The 22,344-nt window shown below is 36.9% G+C and overlaps 1 protein-coding gene across 3 annotated transcripts; it reads right to left on the reverse strand.

Moving 5' to 3' along the window:
• Nucleotides 1–2,547: 2,547 nt before the first annotated feature.
• Nucleotides 2,548–17,415, reverse strand: GMS1 (UDP-galactose transporter Gms1; the record flags this gene model as incomplete). 3 transcript variants are annotated; one of them, XM_051214266.1, is made up of 5 exons in its annotated part: nucleotides 2,548–3,019; nucleotides 6,316–6,540; nucleotides 10,229–10,471; nucleotides 10,515–10,867; nucleotides 17,311–17,415. In XM_051214266.1, 4 exons carry the CDS (start codon nucleotides 10,836–10,838, stop codon nucleotides 2,864–2,866), a joined length of 948 nt encoding a protein of 315 aa, XP_051067417.1. The 3 variants fall into 3 exon arrangements, with proteins under 3 accessions (XP_051067417.1, XP_051067418.1, XP_012798294.2); XM_051214267.1 differs by having other exon boundaries at nucleotides 10,229–10,476; XM_012942840.2 differs by lacking the exon at nucleotides 17,311–17,415 and adding an exon at nucleotides 12,362–12,592 and having other exon boundaries at nucleotides 2,864–3,019; nucleotides 10,515–10,859.
• Between the last annotated feature and the right edge of the window lie 4,929 nt (nucleotides 17,416–22,344).

The raw sequence follows: 22,344 nt of genomic DNA on the forward strand, positions 1-22,344 counted from the left end.
TGAGAAGCCGTGACCACTAGAGTTCAACTGTGTCGGGTGCGAGATGGTTATCCACCTCAGGCAGTGGATGAAGGGTAGCAAAAGATCATGGATTGATTGAACTCAGATACTAACACCTTCGAATGCCGGTTCAGTGGTCTAGAGATTAAGCGTTTGTACGAGACTGAAGTTTCCGGGTTCGAGTTCCGTGTGCAGGGTCGTGTATGAGCACTGTTGAGGAATACTGTACTAGAACAAAATGGCCGTTCAGTGCTCCCACATTTCAGTGATGGTCTAACCTGGATTGACTCGTGAATCCAACTGCAAGAATTCAATAAATGGTTCGCGATTGCCTGACTAGGATTAAATTAGATAAGATGTTGGATATGTTCAGTGACATTTAGACCATGAAAAGTGAATCGTTGATATTTAGAGTGGTCTTAGAGTGATAGTCAAATGTTTGTCGGTCTAAGTTTCCATACCATATCAACACGACGAGATGGAACGAACAAGATGAATAGCAAAGGAGTCAAAATAATGTAGTAGTACCTTTAGCAGTGCTTGAAGTCACATCTGTTTACAAGGATGATAGTGAATTAGTGTTTACTCAATATAAATTCAAGACGAGAACGTTACAAAAGTGAAAAACGCGTTACTAATGTGTAGTAGTGGAAATAAATGTGATTGACCACTGCGTGTGGGCAATCAAGTGTTCAGCCTACTAACTATTAAATTTATGTGATTTCCTTTCCGCTCATCGATTTCTACTCCAGACTCACTGACAGTAACTGGCTGTAGTCTAGCGTTTACTCTTGTTCTCTTTTTGATCGTGATCGATCAACACGGGATCTGACCTGTTGATCTTGAAGCTGGACGTCTAGTGAGTCCTTCATCCGGTTTAGCAACACTGTTGAAAACGTCTCCTGGTATCGATAGTAGTGTGACGCCTGTGTAGTACTTACATTTGCTGAGAGATCCTTTCTCTGTTATCTTGATTAGGTACCTTTCTTTCCAGATGTCTGTTATGGATGTTTGAACAAATGAGATGTCGTATATGTACATAAATTTAGCTAAGTGAAATGTTAGACATAGTTTAATAAACGTAAGAGACATGAGTCATAACCATATGCTAGCTAATAAATCCCTATTAGGTAATTTGATTTTTCATTTTCGATAACTGAGAATATCTAACTTGTATGCGCGGTCCACTGAATCACGAAGTCACTAATATTTGCATATTGAGTATAGCACATGACCTAATACAAAAACATATTCACTTAGTAGTACCACTTGAATCAAGTTTTAGCTAACCAACAGTTCCAAAGTCTGCATTAGTCATTAGGTATTCAACCTCATAGAGACGATCCATATATTATTTTGTTTTGAGATAGTGAAGATTTGTAGCTCAGGTGGATGCTTTTGATAGAGTTTTGTTCTCTGAACGTGACTAAACCATTCAGCTCAGAGAACAAAACTCCATCAAAATTATTTTGTTCTACATCGATACGTCTGAACCATAAAATCAGAACGTTTAGCGCGAATGGCCCGTGACAGACACTTATCGATTGACTATTGGATGTTGAAAAATCAATTTTGTACGAGATACGCAATTTGAGAAAATGAAAATCGATCGGAGGAAGTATCTATTTGATGTTCCTAGATATTCATCAACAACTGTGACTTTAAGTGGGTGTATTTGATAAAGTTTGTAATGAATAAGGACTCAATTTCGTGGATTAGTTGAAGTTAGACATTAACACCATTGGATGCCGGCTCTGTGGTATAGTAGTTAAGTGCTCGCGAGATCAGCAGGTCCTGGGTTCGAATCCCGCGGGGCGGGACCGTGGATGCGCACTACTACAGTAGGACGAAACGGCCGTTCAGTGCTTCCGGGTTTTCCATGGTGGTCTAGCTTCAATTGACTCATGATCTCAACAATTGAGAATAAGGACTCAATAACATTGTAGTGACTAATTAGTGAATTTAATCGAATCATAAAAAGGTCGGCTAAACTTTAATTTATGGACGAACCAATCAGGTATAAGATAAAGTCTCGGATTTTGGCGCGAAATTCACTTATCAATTTGATAAAATAGAGTTTTGGCATTATAGCCGATGTCAGTTCGTGATGAAAACCTTAAATATAATTCTTAACCTTAACCATCAACTGTAAATCACAATTCGAAATCGTCGCAAGGTTTATAACCCTTATTTGATTCTATTTATTAGGTGGACACCATCAAGGTCAGTTCAGAGTCGCTCAAAGGCCGTCCACAAATTATAGTCTCACCAAAAGGTCGATCACATCATGAATTTGACTACAAAGAAGAGTTACATGGTTTCAAGCTTTTAGATCCCATTCATGATAATAAGTATCACATTCTGTAGGTTACTGACAGAGTTTCCCATTAAAAAAAACTCAATTAGAGTTTGTAAGATATCATATGACTCTGAGGTGACCTAAAAATTTTCATGCCTAAGAATAAAATATTTATAACCTCTAGGAGAAATCGAAGTAGCATTTTAGGATAGTATATATACTAAGTTTTTTTCAAAAAAAAAATATTTCGAATCGTTATTGCATAATTAATTGGATGAAACTATATGTACGAAAAATACAAAAAAATCTACTATAAAGATAATTAAACATAGTTGTTAATGAAAGCTCAACTTAGAATTTCCTGAAGAGTAATTATTACAAAATATTTTAAAGAATGAACAAACATGGAGATGAGTTCTCTCTGAAATTTCATACTCATTAATACTACTTAAAAGTAGTTTGAAAAATGTAAACAAAATATTGGGAGGTTAAATGTAGAGTTGGACAAAAAGACTAAAATTATTGTAACATTGTTAAATTAATGAAAAGCAATAATACGAATTTCTATCGAGCATTTATTTTCGGAGGATAACTAGAATACACAATAGATGATATGATAACAGTTAATGTGCCAAAAATGAAACTATTACTCAAATGCATCCCAAGGAATACAACAGAGAATGCACATGATAAAATAATTGACACGCAACAGGCGAATGCCTACAAGAAAGAAACAAGAGAAATGACACATGAAGGTAGATAATAATGAAATAGAATTATTGATTAACGTAACTAATCATAAAGACAAAAAATATAAATATTAACCATATCGTAGATAAAAAACTGTAGTGAGGTTTACAAGCTTGTATATCGTAACGGCTAGATCGAGATACATCAAATAGATATTCAAGTTTTTGGTCATAAGCTAGTATAGTTATGAGTCTGCACCAGTGAAGAGTTCCACACTAGTTCAAAGCAAATGTTATATGGTCCCTAGTTCTAATGGTGGTCTCCACGTGATGGTAATTTGTGACTGAAACTAATTCATATGATTAACACTAAATTAATATGTGTAAATCAACTACTCAGAACTTGTATTTTTTGTCAAATCGGAAGAGAATAGTTATTGGTTAAAACTTAAGGAAGTAGAGTGTCAGGAAACGAAGAAGAAAGAACAGGAAAAATAAATATCACTAAAGTAATAGAATGGTTAGATTTAAAAAATAACATGAACTGTTACATTCAATAAGATTTGGGACCAGGTATCCGGAATTACGAATATTTACAACTGCTTACATATTGTTCACATGAAAGATCACTAGACTGGTTTAATATAACTGGGAAGTTCAGTGTTATATTTTAATAAATATGAGTTAATTAGAAATCTTATTATGGTGGAATGGAATTGAATGATAGAATGTCGAAATGACTTCGGCAGTAGTATAAGTAATTTGCCTATCGAACTGAATCTCAAACGCCCAACAAAGTAACGCTTAGAAGACAAAGCCGCTGGTTAACTGACTATATAACATTAATGAGGATTGAAACTTTTGTTAATGTATAAGGTATGCTCAAACCATGATAATTAATGTGACTATAAGTAACCTGTTAGATAGCAAATGAACAAGGTGCATCCACCATCTGCGTACAGGGATTGAACCAAAGACCTACAATCTCACATGCGAGCGCCTAACCTCCAGACCATTGAGCCGGCGTTCAACGTCATTAACGTCCAACTTCAAGCAATCCATCGTTTTGCTCAACCCTTTATCCATTGCCTGAGGGGATCAACCGTCTCATACTCGACAGAGTTGAACTCTATTGATTACGGCTTTTCACTAGAACTACAGGAGTTACATATTCAAGCTAGTCGCTAGTGAGTACATGATTGTTATTAGTATGAGGATTTGTGTAGACTGAAGTACTTTCACGGTTAAAATCACGAACTGATCTTAGCTAGACTACCACTCAGAACCTAGAAGCGCTAGATGACCGTTTCTTCCTACTGTAGGACTGTTCAGCAGTTCGCATCTACAACTACGTGCGCAGGAGTCGAACCTAGGGTCTTTGGTTTCGGTCTGAGTTGTGTTAGTTCCGTACTTCTAAGGCCTTAAGCCCGGAGACGGAAATCAGTAGGATGGGGTATGTGCGATCTTTCGACCTAATCCTTTCTAAACTCATCCTGTTTTTGGAAGGCAGCATCGCAGGAGATGCCGGTTGTCTGGAAAAAACACCTTACTACCATCACAAACCTATACGGTTGGTAGTATAACTTTGCTGTCGGACAATGGTTTTGGCACCCTTATTTTTATTACTCTTCACTCAAATCGTCTGGGATGGTGTGGATTAAGGAAATGAATGTTTCGGGCAATATAGACTGGTTAGGTCGTTATGATAAGCAAACCCAAACGCCACATGAAGATAGCGGCTACGTTCGGGAATCAAATAACAACTAAGTAAATCAAAGTCACAAACTAATTAAAGAGGTTTTAATTTTTGTTGTTTAATACCCACACTAAATCTGAGAAATATATAGTTATAAGACTAGCAACTAATTAAAAAGTCACCCCTACAAGTATTTATTTCACTGTTGTTTTTATGAATAACCTTTGCTTTGACCAGTAAAAAAACATGTTTTCAAGTTGTCATTGGATTGGTTACAGTAGTGTGATATTTTACAGCTTGCTACATCGTTAGTATAAACAAACACAAAAGTCTTATTCCAGTTTTTTTAAGGTATACAAGAAACGGGTTATGGGAATATATATATATATATATATATATATATATATATATATATATATATATATATATATATATATATGATTATAGTTCAAATTTCGGGAAATATAGCGTTGCACAACACTTTCTCTCATGATACTGTTTATGCTTCCTGCTAGTCCATCTTCGTGATAAGAAAGAATGTCAACTATGCAGTATGAGCTCCTTTTTGACTGTCAATCAGTCACAACGTAGAACCTGTACATGTGTACATCGGTTCAAGTTGTCATACCCCATTAGCACGTCGATATAAAGTTATCAGGTCAAATCCCAGAATAGAAGAGGTAGTAACAGCATCAGTTGTAATAAGAAATATTAGGCACAGAAGATACGACTCGGAAAGAAAATATAAATTAGCGGAACAAAAAAGGAATTTAGAATCCCAGGATTTGGGAGAAAACAAAGGATGGTTTCACCAGCGCCACCGCAAACGATTTGAGCTATGTCATTCAAAGTCTCTAACCACTGGTTACGATAATCACACGAACCTCAACCAAGTAGTCTGTATCAATTAACATGGATAAGTCCAATTGTCAGTGACTTCATGGACTGATGCCATGTTTTGGTTTGACCGCCCCATATTTTCTTCCAACCTGCTCCTGAACCAGAAAACATCGCCTGTCAAGGTAGACGGTGGTTGGGCATACGTAACACATGTCCCAACCACCTCAGTTGATGAAAATTTACTGCTTCACCAATCCTTGCCTGTTACTCTATTCCTAACCTAGCCAATGTTTACCTCGTGGTCCCGAAATACACGAGAGTTTGTCGTTAGTTCCGTTTCTAAGATGACTAAAATCATATCCAAAGTAAAACCCGTTATATGTTTACATAGATTTACGCCAATAAAGTTCATCGTTGTAGTTGTTAAATCCACAAAATTTACTTCACAAGGTTGCTTTGACGTTGTCATAATCGAACAAAAATTTCGTTTCGAATAAACTAACCAGATTGGAATGTGTCAGTCCAGTTAAATATCAGTCAAAGAAACATAACAGTTACCATGTTTACATTCAAACTCTTTTCATGATCATCGAGTCAGATTAAACCCTGTCTAAAGTTAAAGTTCAAAATTATAAATAAATGTCTAGATTCAAGTAAAAACTATACTTGTTTACTGCTCATTTTTTTCGTTTACTTAATAATATCAAGTTTAACAGGGTAAAACTTTGTGTTATATAAACAAGCAACTAATTATCGTTTCAATGTGAAAAGAAAATACGAAATTTACTTACTTTAAGAATATTGTTAGCATATTTAACTACTAAAGCTACTAATAAACCACCGAATGCATGTAGAAATACAACTATCCAAACAAACCAATCAAAGCCATGAAAATAGCCATTTTGTGTAATATCAGTCCAATCGGTCAATAGTTGTACAGGTATACCAATGATAATTGATGCAAAAGCTAACTCAATATTACGATGCCATATAGATTTGTTGGTATTTTTCAGAAGCTTAATTATGAAAGAAGATAATTTAAAAATCAACAAAGACGATACAAAAAGTATATGATGAGTACATATGTATGAGCGCTAATACCATTAAGATGCATAAAGATATGGTTGAGAGGATTGATGTTAGGCGGTTGCAAGCATTCTTTGTTTGATTAGATGTATCTACAATTTTGAGAAAAATGACGCGTCCAGTGAAGTTGATTGCAGATACACCTTGTTGACAAGTAAAAACTAGTATAAAACCTAGATTAAGGAATTTGTTGCCGATTCTCTTCAACCATTAATCTGGACTAAAACATATTGCATGAGATGTCAAGCTACCAGAGATTTTAACGATTTAAATATGCTCTTTATGATAGCTGTAATCACCCCGTAAGAAGATGTATTTCCATGCATCTCGTATATGATACCCTTGAAATCGTTGACTAAATAGTGGGTATGAATGTAAATGACAATTCATGATTTCCCTTGATGTTGAGTCACTTTTCAATAATATCCGACTTACACAGATTACTTGTTTTGCATACAAAAACACATAGATGATAATATGAATGGGTGTGTTTACTACAAGGATACGCAGAACCTTTATTCTCAACCGATAGGTAATAAATACTGATTTTAAGAAGTAAAAGAATGAAATTATGCACAAAACTTTGTCGATTAGGTAAAACAAGTTATCTGTTGTTAGTAGATTTTGCATCAGTTCACTGCATATGAACATGTAGTTGTCTATATAATAGTATTTTTGACGTTTAGCTTAACTGGTGTCAGTGTTACACTTATCGATGAAATTACGGGATTTCGCTTGGCTGGATCACTGTTTATTATTGCTTTTTCTTTAAGGCTGTGAAGGTTACCTAAGGTAAGAAATCTCTTCATATTATGTAACTCATTTCAGTCAGTCAGCCAGCTACAACGTAGGACTAGACACATATATGCATCGGTCCAAGTTGTCACACCTGATAAACACAACAACATGAACACCAAATTCATAAAACCAGTTACTTCAATGGTAATAATATATAAAAGGAGATTGCATACGAGGATATAATACAGGAAGAAAGAATTACTTCATAGAAAGAAAGGTATGAAGTAATTTTAATCTTACGGCTTAAGGGAACACAAAGAGTGTATACGCCTACGCCATGGTGATCGAGTCTGAGCCATGTTACCCAGAGTCTTCAACCATTGGTTACGATAGTCACATGGACCCCAAACAAACAGTCTGCATTTACCAACATGGTTCATACCAGAAGTTAATGACTTTATGGATTGATTCTACGTTTTGGTTTGGCCACTCCTAACTTTCTTCCAACCGTCTCCAACACTAGTCAGCATTGCACGTCGTGGTAGTCGGGCGTGCGTAATACGCGATCTAACCATATCAGTTGATGTGGATTCAAAACTTTATCAACTGATTTATCATCATTCTTTAATGTCTTGCGTCTACCTCACTATTACTTACCCGATGATCCCAAAAGATGCATGCAAAAATGTCATCAGACACCATTTACCAAATAATGATTTACTCACTCACTTTGAGCACACTATTTGTATGTGCGGGATAATGATGCTTACGTATCTGTCCATATAAAAGTGGGGCGGGGTTCGAACAGGTGAATTACTGGCTGAAAACCGATTATCTTAACCTCTGAGCCACTATCCTCAGTCATATTGGAAGGAATTATCAATAATGAGTGTATGTACTGTACTTTCTACTCAAAAAATGTATTTAAGTTTCAATAACGCTTTCATGTACGGATTATCTATCCCACATTTCTGCTGTTCGCAGAAATATCACCCCGAAATGTTGGACGCCAGTAAGTAGGTTCTGCTTATTATTGAAACAGAAAATTGAATCAAGTTATATTTAAAACTTACTCTCGATACATTAGAATTTGCGGACAATAATTAGTCGTATTGAGATTTTGCCACAAGAACAAATGTGGTTGAAAGTAAAACCAACATTGCCCCCTCTCATACCATTCAGTTACTAAGGTTGTATTTCTCTGTAGGACACACTTTTGCAACTTTTTGACATGAATTAGTTGTAATCTTACAAGGTTCATATGCAAAAACTTTGGAATATACTTGAATGTGATTAAGAGTTCTATTCTCGCTCAGCTGGTGGTTAACACAGGATACGTCAAGTTGACTTAAATAAAGTTTTTGAAGCTATCCGTTTTATCACATCAAATTTACGACGTGGTTCACGGGTTCGTCTTTTGCATACTGCTGAACCCACATTCAAAAACCTGACCTTTGTACTCGAAAGAATTTCGTACAATCCCTTTCTCTATCTTGATCATCGACATAAATCATAGGATAGTAAATTATAGTAGAACATTGATCCATTCCTCTTTTTCTAAATTTGTTTTAAACTTATTTCATCTTTGTATTATTACACAATCTTAATATTTATCTCTTTATTTTTGCATAACTATTATTAATTTGACTTTTTCTTAAAATATTTGTTAAATTCCCTATGAAATATTATGTAATTTGACAACTATTGAACTAAAACATGGATATATGAACGGAGAATACTCTTTTCAATAAATTTAATGAGTTCTAGTTATGTATCTAAATCATTATCCAAAAAGTGGCCAGGTTTAAGGTAAATACATTGTTTAAAATTACAGCATTTGAATTTAGGATTGTTTGCAAAATAAGACGTAAATTGTTAATTTGGCATGTTATCAGTATAGGGATTTGTGGAACTTGTAGTATTTTCATAGTTGAAATCACGAGTTGATTCAAGCTAGACCACCATTGAAAACCTGAAAGCACTGGATGGCTGTTTCGTCCGAGTATGAGACTCCTCAGCATTGAGATGACTAATACGCAATGTTTTCAATTTTCACAAATAATTAACTTATCCTCTCGATCTTGTAAGCAGCCATCACGATTAACTGCATTATATCATGTTACAAACAACTGATTTTTTTAACAATCAAAACATTTAATTAATAACAGGGTCTACAAGGTTATAATGGTTAATGGATACAGACTTAAGACCGTAATTTAACTCGAAATCTATGGATATATCCATTATCTATTAACATTTATTAGTTGCATAGAGAATAATAATGTAACTAATTAACCCAGCATAGACCTATGTAGTCCACCTCGAGCCAGACCCTACATTGACAATGACCAAAGAGTTAATCATAATATCTAACTGCCCAAACCATAATGTGACTTAAGCCGGTGACCCACTAGTCAAAATAAATTATTGAACAGCTAAACCATTGTTGAACATTAGTTCCATATAATTTCATCCTATGTGGTCAACCACATCGAAGTAGATTAATTGGAGTGCAAGTACATGACATGATTTATATGATATATCGGATCATTGAGTGAATGTGATAGATTGCAAATAACATGTGATTTGTTAGCTTATCAAAAGATAAAAGGATTGCATTTATATACGAAATTATGACATAATGGAAGTTCATTAAGTTACAGAAACCAGATATCTGTTATATAGGGAAAAATCACTCTACATTAAATTACGACAATAAAGTTGGAAAATGGTTGGTTTATTCTCTTCTCACAAGCTTTAATGCAATAACTATAACCCAATATATAACATAGCGATTTATAAATATTTAATATTTTAATCACTCTCTAATTTACAAAATAACTGAAATGATATAAATAGTCTCTAGATAGAATAACTTACCATTTCAAAAAATACACATGCCAAACCAGACAATATGGATGCCCATACAGCACAAAATAATCCTAATGGAGGATTATATGCTATAGGTGGGTGATTAGTTTTATTAGAATTAACGGGACTTTCAACTGTTGCAACTCCAATAAACAATAAAACCAAAGCAAACCATTGCATTTTACTAACCGGTTTCCGAAGAATAAGCATACTGAATAATGCTGTAGTAAACAATTTCAACTGATAAGCCACCTAAACTAATAAATATTCTATTACGAAATATTATTAATCTTACCTGAAATGTGACTGCATCTAAATTACTCAAAGCTGTTATAAGAAGACGATTTTGAATGACATATATTATAGCGGGTATAAAAGTCATTAAAACATCTAGTGGATTGTGTTGTATGAGTTTTAAACAGTTTTTTAAATTCCCAGTAATGCTTAGAACTGATACACATGTCAAGAATTTCAAACATTCGCTCATTATTACCAAAGATGAAGAGTTGAACATTTCGGTTGGTCGTGATCTTGCATGACGCATACACAGAATATAAAGTAGATTTTGAAATGCCAGAATGAATAAGCTTAAATATTTCATTGTAACCATCCGCAACATTGCACTTTTCAGAGTATGCTCCTAAAAACCTAAAATACATATAAATAAACAGGTAAACAACCATCGTACATGAATTGAAGTTTCCACAAAAGAGGTTACATATCTAAGGTACGGAAATCCTGTATTTTTATTTATTTATTTTAACACATAGATATTGGTACAAGGAGGCACCAAATATATGTGCGCCACACAAATCCCATTCGATATGTGTGAGGGCTGTGGTACTGCCCAGGTGCCCAAACTGAAGTAGGTGGTTTTCTTAGGAGGCCACACCCGGATCCTTCGACTTGAAGGTCTGATTCACAAGGCAGTGGAGCAACGTCAGGAGATGCAGTCCCATGGTAGCCGGTGACCAACAATTGGTTCATACGCCATTTGTTCCTTCAGGATACTGGAGCCCATGTGCACCATTGGTTTGGGATCAGGGTTTTCCAATTCCCCTAGGTAGACTCTCCATGTTCACCAACCCGGTTAAAGCGCCGGACATCCTCTTTTCGTCCTCTCAATTTTGTGAACAACACCCCCGCCACGAGAAGGCAATAAGTAGGACTTTCCTGACAGAGGCTATATACGCGTGACCATGTGAGAGCACTTCGAGTGGGAGAGCTGACTCTCCCCACTCTCGACCGTACCAGGGAATTTGGGGGGCAAATGAAAGAAAATTTGGGCCTTTGGTAAATTCGTCAATTTACTACTTATTTATTTAAACATAAATATTGATACAAAGGGGCATCAAATACATATGCGCCACACAATTACAACGAGAATGTAAGGTGCGTATGAGAAAAAGGGGGACAATAACAAATAGGAAGTAGTGTATGATAGTGAGATAATAATAATGGAAGAGGTAGTTCAAGTAGCAAAGGTACAACCAGAAAGAGTTTTTCCAGTTAAAGAAGTTACGTCCATTTTTATGGCCTCTATTCTGAGCCATATCTGATAACGTTTCTAGCCACTGTGTTGCACAATCTCTAGGACCCCAACCAGAGAGTCGTGAAGGACCAACAGAACCCAATCATGTACAGCTTTCTTTCATACCACGACACATGTCATAACTGATCACCTCTCCGCCTTTTCCAACCAGTTCCAGCGTCAGCAAATAATACACGACGTGGAAATCTCTTGGACGAAATTTGTAGAACATGTCCAAGCCACCAAAGCCGACGTTTTAAGGTGGTGACATCAATTGGATTATCGTCGCTGTGCCCGAACACACGATGCCGAACCTCTACATTACTAACATGGTGTTGCCACTGGATGTCAGCAGCCTTTCGGAGACAACGATGATTGAGCACGGAGAGTCGTCTAACATTCTCAACTCGGGGAGGCCAGGTCTCACAGCCATAGAGCAAACCCACTCTCACTGACGCGTTGTAGATCCGACCTTTTACAGCCAGAATAACATCATGAAGGGGCCAGAGATGGCACAGATCGGTATAAGCTGCTTTGGCTTTGGCTATATGTGAATTGATCTTACCACTCACACCACCACCAGCACTTATGCACTACCCAGATACACGGACTTCTCGACTACCCAAGGTGAGTGCAGGATCAAGGTCCTCCCAGTTAGGTAAAAGTGATTTGCGCTTCGTAGGTGTAAAGCACATACCATACCTACGGTTACTAATTGCCAACTCATTAAGTGAAGATTTCATGGCATGGATATCATCGCACAGTAAGACAATATCATCCGCATACTCAAGGTCGAAAAGTCTTTCTCCAGGCAACAGATCCACACCATTACCTACATCCATCAGAGCTGTTTCCAGAACGTCGTCGATAGCAAGGTTGAAGAGGAATGGTGAGATTGGGCAACTCTGCCTAACCCCATTGCTTGAACGGAACAATGGAGAGAGATGGCTGTATGTCCTCACTCTACCTGAGGTGTTTGTATATAAGGCTTTTAAGATGTTAGTAAACTCCTCAGGCACACTCTTCTTCAATAGACAATCCCAGAGAGCAGTCTTGTCCAACGAATGGAGGGCAGTCATGATGTCAAGAAACACTACGATTGTCGGCCTGTGATAAGTATGACGGTGTTCTAACATTTTGGCGAAGGGTGAAGATACAGTCACAACATCTTCGGGTTTTGAACAATCTACGATGTATGACGGAAGCCAATAGTTCGGACGCAATCGGAAGTAGACTTATCCCCCGATAATTGTTACATAAACGATGTGAACTCTTTTTAATGATAGGAACAATTACCGACCCATTACACGATGTTAGGACAGACCTTTGTGAACAACTCGGTCAGTTCCTTAACCAGAAAGTCATCACCATCCTTAAAAAGGGCCGGAAGCCAGTCATCTGGGCCCGGTGATTTGTAGCGCATCAAGAGTAGGAGTTTGTGCAGAGATATCAAATCAAAACGGCATAAGAAGCAACTAGAATAGGCCGAAAGAAGTGATAATTGTTGTCTTTTTGTATATCTTTTGGCGCTACCAGTATTCGGTGATAAGCTCTGACTAAATTGTCCTGCTTCGATTTGGGCATCCAGGCGAAAGTCCAGCCTTCACACAAGTCTAATGACGAAGTGTAGCGTATATATATTTCGTAATTCGTTGTACCAATGTTTGTGTTTAAATAAATAATATATATAATAATCTGGCTAAATTAACTTTGGAAAATAACTTTCCGTGGAGGTGAAGAGCAAAACCAAGAATCTTCGGGAACAGGAACTTATCTGGTACTGTAAAGTCTCTTCGATTTCAATGTGCTGGTGACCATGGTCACAACAAGGACGCCAATCCCTATATTTTTAATTGCCATATGCGATATAAGTAATACAAATTAAACTACATAAGGTATTTTTCAAGATTATAAGAATCATTAAATCTTACATGTCATGCGGAATATATATCCATGAGGATCTCAGCCTGATTGGTCGCATTAAGAAACGATCAGAAGAAGTAGAAACAAATGAACGCCACCGGAACGGTGGACAACCTTATAGCGTTCATGCTTGACTAACTTGCTTATTGCGAGAGAGGATTGGACAGCAGCCCTAGATAACGGTCTGTCTGTCGATGTGATATTCATAGATTTTAGCAAAGCATTCGACAAGGTTTCACACGTAGGTCTTATGCACAAGCTCACAAGCTTCGGAATAATAGGTACTGTACATGAGTGGATAGGAAACTTATGTGACCGCAGACAGAGAGTGAGGGTCAACGGAACGCTATCCAATTGGAAGCCGGTCAAAAGTGGTGTACCACAAGGCACCATCTTAGGCCCTCTGCTCTTCCTTCTCTACGTTAATGAGTTACCGCTGTTGCTTAGGTCGTCGACATTATTGTTTGCGGATGATGTAAAAATCTGGAGAACAATAAAAAGTGCGGCTGATCATCTGGATCTTCAAGCTGACCTAGATGATTTAGTTAGATGGGCTCGAGAGTGTGGCTTAGAAATCAATGCTAGGAAGAGTGTGTTAATGCACATCGGTCACGGTAATAGTTACCGTTACACTATTGAGGGTAAACCTCTTCCATGTGCTCAAGAACATAAAGACTTGGGAGTAGTATTAAGTCATGATTTAAAAACAACTACGCATTGCAAAGCAGTCGCTGTCAAAGGTTTTCGTGCATTATGGTCACTTCACCGAGCGTTCAAATCTTTTGACGAGGAAACGTTCCGAATTTTATATCCCATATATGTTAGACCACATTTAGAGTACTGTATCCAAGCAGCTAGCCCGTGTCTGGTAAAGGATACTAACTCCTTTGAGCGTGTCCAGCGTGTGAGAACGAAATTAGTGAAGGGTCTTTCTAGACTCCCTTACGATGAGGGTTTAAAACGCCTAAATCTTTTCCCCTTGTCGTATCGTAGGACACGAGGTGACCTTATACTGGCATTTCGTATCTTTAATTATGATTTGGGTGTTAATATGTCTTATCTTTTTCATACACATAGTTCCCTTTATTATCTTAAATAGAGCAAGAACAAAGATTGGTGCAGAATAATATGAATTCATTTTATTTCGTTAGGTTCTCATCAGCTGCTTACAACCTAAATTATTTGAAAATTCAAATTATTACAGATATTGACATATTTATACATAAGAGTGTGATTAAGGATCAATACATGTGTATGATGATGTAGCAAGCAAAGATTCAGATAGAGTTAATGAGCTCATAAAATGTTTGATTCGAATAAATAAATAAAGTTAGAGAGGGGAAGTTCTGGAACATTGAAATAGTGATTAGAACAATAAATAAGAACTTTCGTCTAAATTTGAACGAATAGTTTCACAATATTTGGGCGCCGAGTTAATTTGAGACATTAAAAAGAAGAATATATTTGTAAAATCTCAGCGAATGATTAGAACTCATGAAAATAGATTAATGGTAATAAAGAAAATATGAATTGAAATCAATCAGTTATATATGATGTAATTTATATTTCAGAAAGAGTTGGAATAATGACGTAATAAATAAATAAATAGGAGCAAATTAATAGAAAGAGTGGGGGTTATTGTTACCAGGGTAAGGAAAGATTTATTACTGTCTCTTTTTGTATACATAGATCTGGTTTTAAACGTTTGATTGCTAACGCTTCAGCGAATTTCAAAAGGTTCGAGTTTGATTGTTTGTTAATCACCTTGAAGGACTTCAGTATATCAGCTTTATGTCCTGTATCAAGGAGATGTCTTGCGATAGCACTGTTGAATGAGTTCAATCCATTTAATCTTAAACTTTTAGGAATATGTTCTTTGAATCGGACGTAGGCTCTCCTTTCTGTTCTACCAATGTAACTGCTTTGGCAGGTACATGTAAATTTGTATACACAGTTGGTGGTAACATGAAAGGGATACCTGTCAACCTTTGATTGTGTCAAAGAACATGTTGTTTTGGACAGGACAATCAATTTCGCTGCAGGATAGGTTCTTGTCAGTGCAGTTTTTAGTCTCATATTGATTGATCCTGTGACATCGTCACCTTTGAATTGAAGTTTAATAAAAATAGGCTTTTTATTTGCTGTAATTTCTTTCGGTTTTTTATCTTCACATTTGCCGTATTTCTCAATAAATTTCAGTGGGTATCCGTTATTCTTTAAACATTTTTTAACATTCATAACTTCCTCTTCTAGTGTATCGGAAGTACATATTCTTTCTGTTCTGTAAAACAGTGTTTTGACCAGTGCCTTTTTGTAACTGATTGGACAAAAGCTATTGAAATTAAGATAACTACCATTCCATGTGTCTTTCTTATAAACTGAACGTTGAACTGTACCATCTTTTCTTCTTTTCATCGCAATATCGAGAAAATGGAACTTGTTTTCTTTTTCATGTTCCATAGTGAAATGGATATTCGGATGTGCTTCGTTGAAAAACTCTAGCAGATTTATTGCTTGCTCCCTCCAGCACTAATAATCTCCGAGGTCATAGCAAGAAGGTTCATAAACCACGACCTAATAAACTTAAAGTGGGGTCCCGTTTTTCTCACCGAGTAGTCAATGATTGGAACGCCTTACCCGAACAAGTGGTATCAGCCCCATCAGTGAATACTTTCAAGGAAAAGCTGGACCTTCACTGGAAAGCAATGTGCCAGGATTAATACAGGTTCACCAACCTACTATCCCTATTACTGAAGACTGAAGGCTTATGGGTTTTCACATTGTGAATGTTCAGAGCTAAACTATCCTCAAACCACTCTGAGTGGTATGGGAAAATTCTTCACAGAACTGTTGTGCTATACAAATGCTCGCAGCCTACTAGATAAAATGGTGGGGCTTGAAAACGTGGTAACACAGAAAACATGGATGTCATTGCCATCTCAGAAATAGTTAACGTCAGAAGTGTATGATAGTGATATTCGATTGCTTGGTTTCTTACTTAATAGGGCTGACAGACTAAACTGTAGGGGTGGTGGGGTTGTCCCGTACACGAAAAGCACCTTAACCCATGGAGTACAGGATTTTACATCGAGCCATCTATTGAAACCTGTTATCCGATAAAAAGTGGTGCTCGCCCTTTCTAGTGATTCACTCAAGAAAATGATAGACATACAGAAGCTTACTAGAAAAAGACTAACAGGCCGTGGGCCTTCAGTGCACAATATACAAAACTGAATCGGAACATTAATATACATCCTACGATTTTAACAGAGGACTCAAGCTCCCAACTTTGGAGCAAGCTTGATCAAATATGGGTAAATTTTAAGAAACGTTTCATTGAAAATTACACCCACGTTTGGTCCTCGAGACCTGATTCTGAGATGGTGGAGAAAATTCGTAGCTCGAGTGGATGATATTGATGGAGTTTTCTTCTCTTCACGACCAAAACATCCAACTCAGAGAACAAAACAATAAAAAAGACCTGATTCTCATTGGCAACCCATGAAGGGAGCGTGATGATATGAAAAACATGTTTCAAGTGAAAATACTGCACTTTTCAACCGGATCAAGTATTGTTAGAACAAAATTGTGGTGAAAAGTGAATATGTACCAAAATAATATTTATCAGTAAACTGACCTAGGGAACTGACGTCAACCTTGAAGTTTTAAATTGTCACCTTCAGACGACAAACTCAAACATGGGCTTAGCAAAAGCAAAAAGTAACCACCAAATGGTTCAAATGGTTGTGGATAGAATAGAACAAGCTTTCGCTTAACGGGCTTCCGTGTCTAGTAGCACTGGATCACCAATACCCCCAAGCAGGAACCTAGGTATATTAACGATAAAAGAGGAGAAAGAAATTGGTAAATCATAGTATGATACTATCCTTAGTCCTTAAGAATTTGTCAAGTTTTCTCTTAAACGAATTCTGAGAAGTCGCTTGGACTAGCTTATCTAGCAGCGAATTCCAGCATCCGACTACTCTTAAGGAGTAGAAGTTGTATCTACAGTCCGTTCTCCTATGTTGTATCTCCAATTTCTGGGTGTTACCCCTGAGGTTAGTGTTGGAACTAAGATTAAGTAGGTGTTTAAGAGGATGTCCAGAAGTGTTAAAGATACTGCAAGCCATTAGAAGGTCACCTCTAAGATGCCTATACTCTAATGGGTAAGGGTTAAGTGATTGGAGGCACTCTTCATTAGGTTTACATTTGAGTCCTCGAACTGATTTCGTGGCTTGCCGTTGGATACGCTCCAGAGAATTTTTATCCTTTTGGAGTGAAGGAGGAAATACTATGTTTCCGTACTGTAAATGGGGACGAATATAACTACTGAAGATTATATGGGAAGTTCTTCCGTCAAACTGTCCAAGAATGCGCTTCAATGTTACCAGTGCAAGATTTGCTCGGAAGGCAATTTCGTCACAGTTAGCGTAAGACTTTGAATTGTAGGGCACCGGGACTCCTAAATCTTTTCTACTTGGGGTACTACTAGAGAGGAGTTCCCTGAGTTGTAAATGTGGTCTGCGACATATCGCAGATGGAATACTTCATATGGCCTATCCGGGTGCATGTGGATTCCAGTTGGCAACCGACGTCTGTTGGCACTAAATGCCTCCAGGGTTGCAGCCGCCATATGGGAGGATGGTGAAGTAATCTTCATTAGCCGGGGTCTGAAATCACTGTCCCTCTTGGCTAGTCTCGTCACAAGTTGAGTCAGTATGTTTTTGAGTCTCAAGGACTGTTCGATGAATTTCCATTCCCTAATATCAGAGCTTACTTGATTAGGGTCCGCGTTTTCCGATACACCTTGCACAATTATATTTCTTCCGCGGAAAAACTCGCGAGATTCTGTAGGGATGTTCCAGATGAGATTGAGATCAGAATATGGTATGTCGGGCAGTATTCTTACGTTCCCATCGGATTTCAGTAAGTAACTAGCTAGCAAGATATCCTCTACGTCGGTAGCATTCTTAAGTGTTACACAAAGTAGCCTCGGGTTATTTTGATGCTTAGATTCCTTTCCCCGAGTGAGCCGTGTGACCGTCAAAGGCTCTATTCTAGGAAGTTGAAGTTTCTTGTTTAATTCACCCCAGAGCATCCTGTCATTTTTGTCCTGCAAACTGAGGGGAAGGTCAGGGTCGTCTTTGAGGTTTATAATTATGAGAGAGTCATCACGATCAGTTATTGTTTTCCCAGGTTTTCCGGACCGTTCAGGTTCAGCACCATGTTGTTTGGAGGTCGAAGCACGTTTCTGAATCCTAGGCTCTTTGATGACCGGACGGACATTCTTGGGGTAGACTGTGCGACCAAATCACCAGCTGATTTCCGTACAACACTTATGATGTTTAGCTTAGATGGTGACGCCTGGTTCTTTTTAGCTCTGTTAACGTGGGTCCAATCACCAACAGAGGTTTTATGAACCATTGTTGCATTCAGGTACGTTGAGCTGGGAGACCCGAGTTTACTGAGAGAGTCTATTACCATCGACGTAATGATGGTGCTGAGTTTCAACACGTCATCATTAGTGTTAATGCATGCTCCATCGACGGAATACCTGTCGACATCCCTGTTTTCGTTGCTCGCCCTTGTTTGTCTACCCGTTTTATGACTGTCATTTTCCAAGTTTGCTGAAAACTTATTCCGCAGACCTGTCAATAGGATAATGATGTTACTCAGCAAAACTACAGCATCGGTGGTGCACGTAACAAATTCTCACTTATGATCCGGTTGAGATAAACTGAACTAGCCTTTGCGTGAAAAACTGAAAAAAAGACCGAATTGTGGGCTGAGGCAAAACCACAGTTAACTATTAAATTGGGTGAAACTAAAAAAAGTAATCTACCGAACGTATAGCTCAAGATAGATTCTTTTGATCAGAAATAGTACTTTTGTTGCGTAAGAACACAGCAAAAGTTAGGACTAAACTTCCCGTTCCAAAAACTATACATCTGAATCTCGCTTTTTGACGTAACGACAGCTTCTGCATATTTTACTGGAATCTACTCAATTAAAATATATTCTGTTAGGATAGTAAAACAACCTATTGAATATCCGTTTATTTGCTAAGAATATAACTGTACATGTATTCATCCGAGTGCATTAAAATCTAACAAAATTAATGATTTGCTCTAGAGGACGATATTCATTACACTCTAATTGTCATGCTTGAACACATTCACTAGGTAGAAAAATCTGATTTTCTGACGTTTCGTGACATAGTGTGAGCCAATTCTTCAGAGAATAAACAAATGACCATTCACCAGGTTTTTATTTCCTTTCTCTCTTCCTTTTCCTTCTAAATAAATATTATTCACAAGATTCCGAAGTTTGTAATAAGGACAATAACTTGTTTTACACTTAAATTTACTTCTCAGTCTCGTTTTTTCTTCACTAGGTATACACTTGTAGCGACTCATTTTTATCACGAGAACACGACTGGTTTAATGAAAACAATTATTATTATAACCAATTTTACCAGTGACTGTTTAATGTGCTCTTTGTTTAACTGTGCTAAAAACATCCATTAAACACACTTTGATTGTGAACTCGCGCGAATTCGGTTACGCTCTGTAACCGAGATTGTATCCTGGCACGATCTCGGTTTTCTTTCGATATCATGAGATCGCCAGCAAATATATCTCAACTTGGTCCATTAACTGTCTTCCGATATTTGGCTTCCGGGGGATTATATGGATATCCTGGCACGCATTCTTTTGTAGTGGTATTCATATTCAGTGGCCCGTGGATCTGACTCCTATTTAGATCGTATAAATGATTGTTATCGCCTTTTCTCATATATCATCGTCGACTTAAATCACGTTAGTCAATAACAAAATTAAATAAGTCGAATAACGAGAATTGATTTGCGAATGCATATATTTTGTATATGAAGCGAATGAAACAGAGTAAAGCAAAATGACACGCAGGGAAGATGGCTGGGAAGGCAACTCCATTTTAGTCAAGCGTTACTCAATATTTATAGTCAGATAAAATAAAGCTATAGACATGTGATTAATGGGATAAGAAGGGCACACACATATACGCTCATATAAAAACAGTCAAGACTAATAAGCGAATAATTGACAAGGTCAAAATGTGGCTCAAGTAGAATGAATAGAATAAGATATATGGGCTTAAAATAGTGACTGACACTACACATAGTCAACTGGGACTCGACGACACGCTACACACCACTCATACATATTGGTATTTGGTCATCCTTTGCACTTAATTGAGACTTTCATAGCAACACCTCAGTCTTTGACTGCACAAACACTTATTATAACGTCATATCTTACTGCAATAATAAGTTATTTTTCTTACTTGTTTTGCTTTAGTTTACTTATGTTACTCATTTGCAGATACATAGTCGCTTATTTTTGTTCTGTGTTCACAAACACGCTTAATAAACTATTTACGTATTTCGCGTCTCCTTTATTTCTATTCCCTTATTTTCTCCCTTCCCCTCTTTGAAGTCAACTCAAACAGGAACTGATTTATTATTATTCCATTATGGCAGATCTAATGCTAACATTATTGAAAGTTGTGTTATTGCATTTTTGAAGAAACCCGAAATGGTTTCTTCGCAAAACCTATGTACCCATAAGATTTTTGTGAATAATGATAGTAATAATTTACATGAGTATTGTTTGGTGTATATTTAAATAACTGTAAAAAGAAGTAAAACATCTGAATTTCTCATATAATATCTAAAGTCCACCGTTGTCTATACTTTTTAGTACTTTCATGACATATCTTGGCTCATTTCTCTGGGATTTCCGATTGAGAAACTATAATATTTTGAATTATTTGAATTGTAGTATGAACTAAGAGTCCCAGAAATAACGCAATTGCATTAAGAAGTGAGGCACAAGCACAAACGAATGTATTGTATTTGGAATTCGAAATCGAGCATTCAACAAGTACAAAGGTATTATTAGTTCGTTCAAACACCACATCCGCCACAGCTTAAATAGAAGTATAAGTGTTTGTAATCGGTTGTAAATCTTCTTGTTAGGTTCATCCTGAGTCTGTCCGACATTGTATAAGATAAAAACTTTGTAGTGTCTAGAAAGTGCTCATTAGTATTGGAATTAACAAACGAAATCGGAACAGACTCACCTGGAATTGTATACAACCAGCATGTCGGTTTTGTAATGAAATCATTAATATCTAGAATTCGAACCATAGATTTTTCAACACTATCCTCCCCCACGAAATTATGTTGGATCTTTATATCCACAAGTTATGAATAATGTGGCTTCATTTAAAACATACTTCTCACATTGTTTAGAGTAAACATTAGAACTGTTTTTGTGATAAGGGTAAACAGCAGTTGATATGAAATCATCCGACATGTAATTAAACTCGAGGTCACTTAGTACTCGTACTTCTCATTGAGCAGGTTTTCCACAAGGATCAAATGCATTATGAGGATAGGAAATATATGATATGACATCAGGATTTGATTCTTCTGAAATATTCTTATGAAATTCATTAGGACTGTCATTGCAGCGCGTAGGATCGTTAGAAAAATCAGCATCTATTCAAACCACATCAGGTTTTCGATCATGATTAGGTTCATTTAACATATTTTCCTCAGAATTGCAAGTAATTTCACTAGAAATATGTGAATCATTAGGAAAAGTCATACCTGATACAATAGCATGAG

The sequence above is a fragment of the Schistosoma haematobium genome, chromosome 2, assembly GCF_000699445.3.
Source record: "Schistosoma haematobium chromosome 2, whole genome shotgun sequence".
Lineage (NCBI taxonomy): Eukaryota > Metazoa > Platyhelminthes > Trematoda > Strigeidida > Schistosomatidae > Schistosoma > Schistosoma haematobium.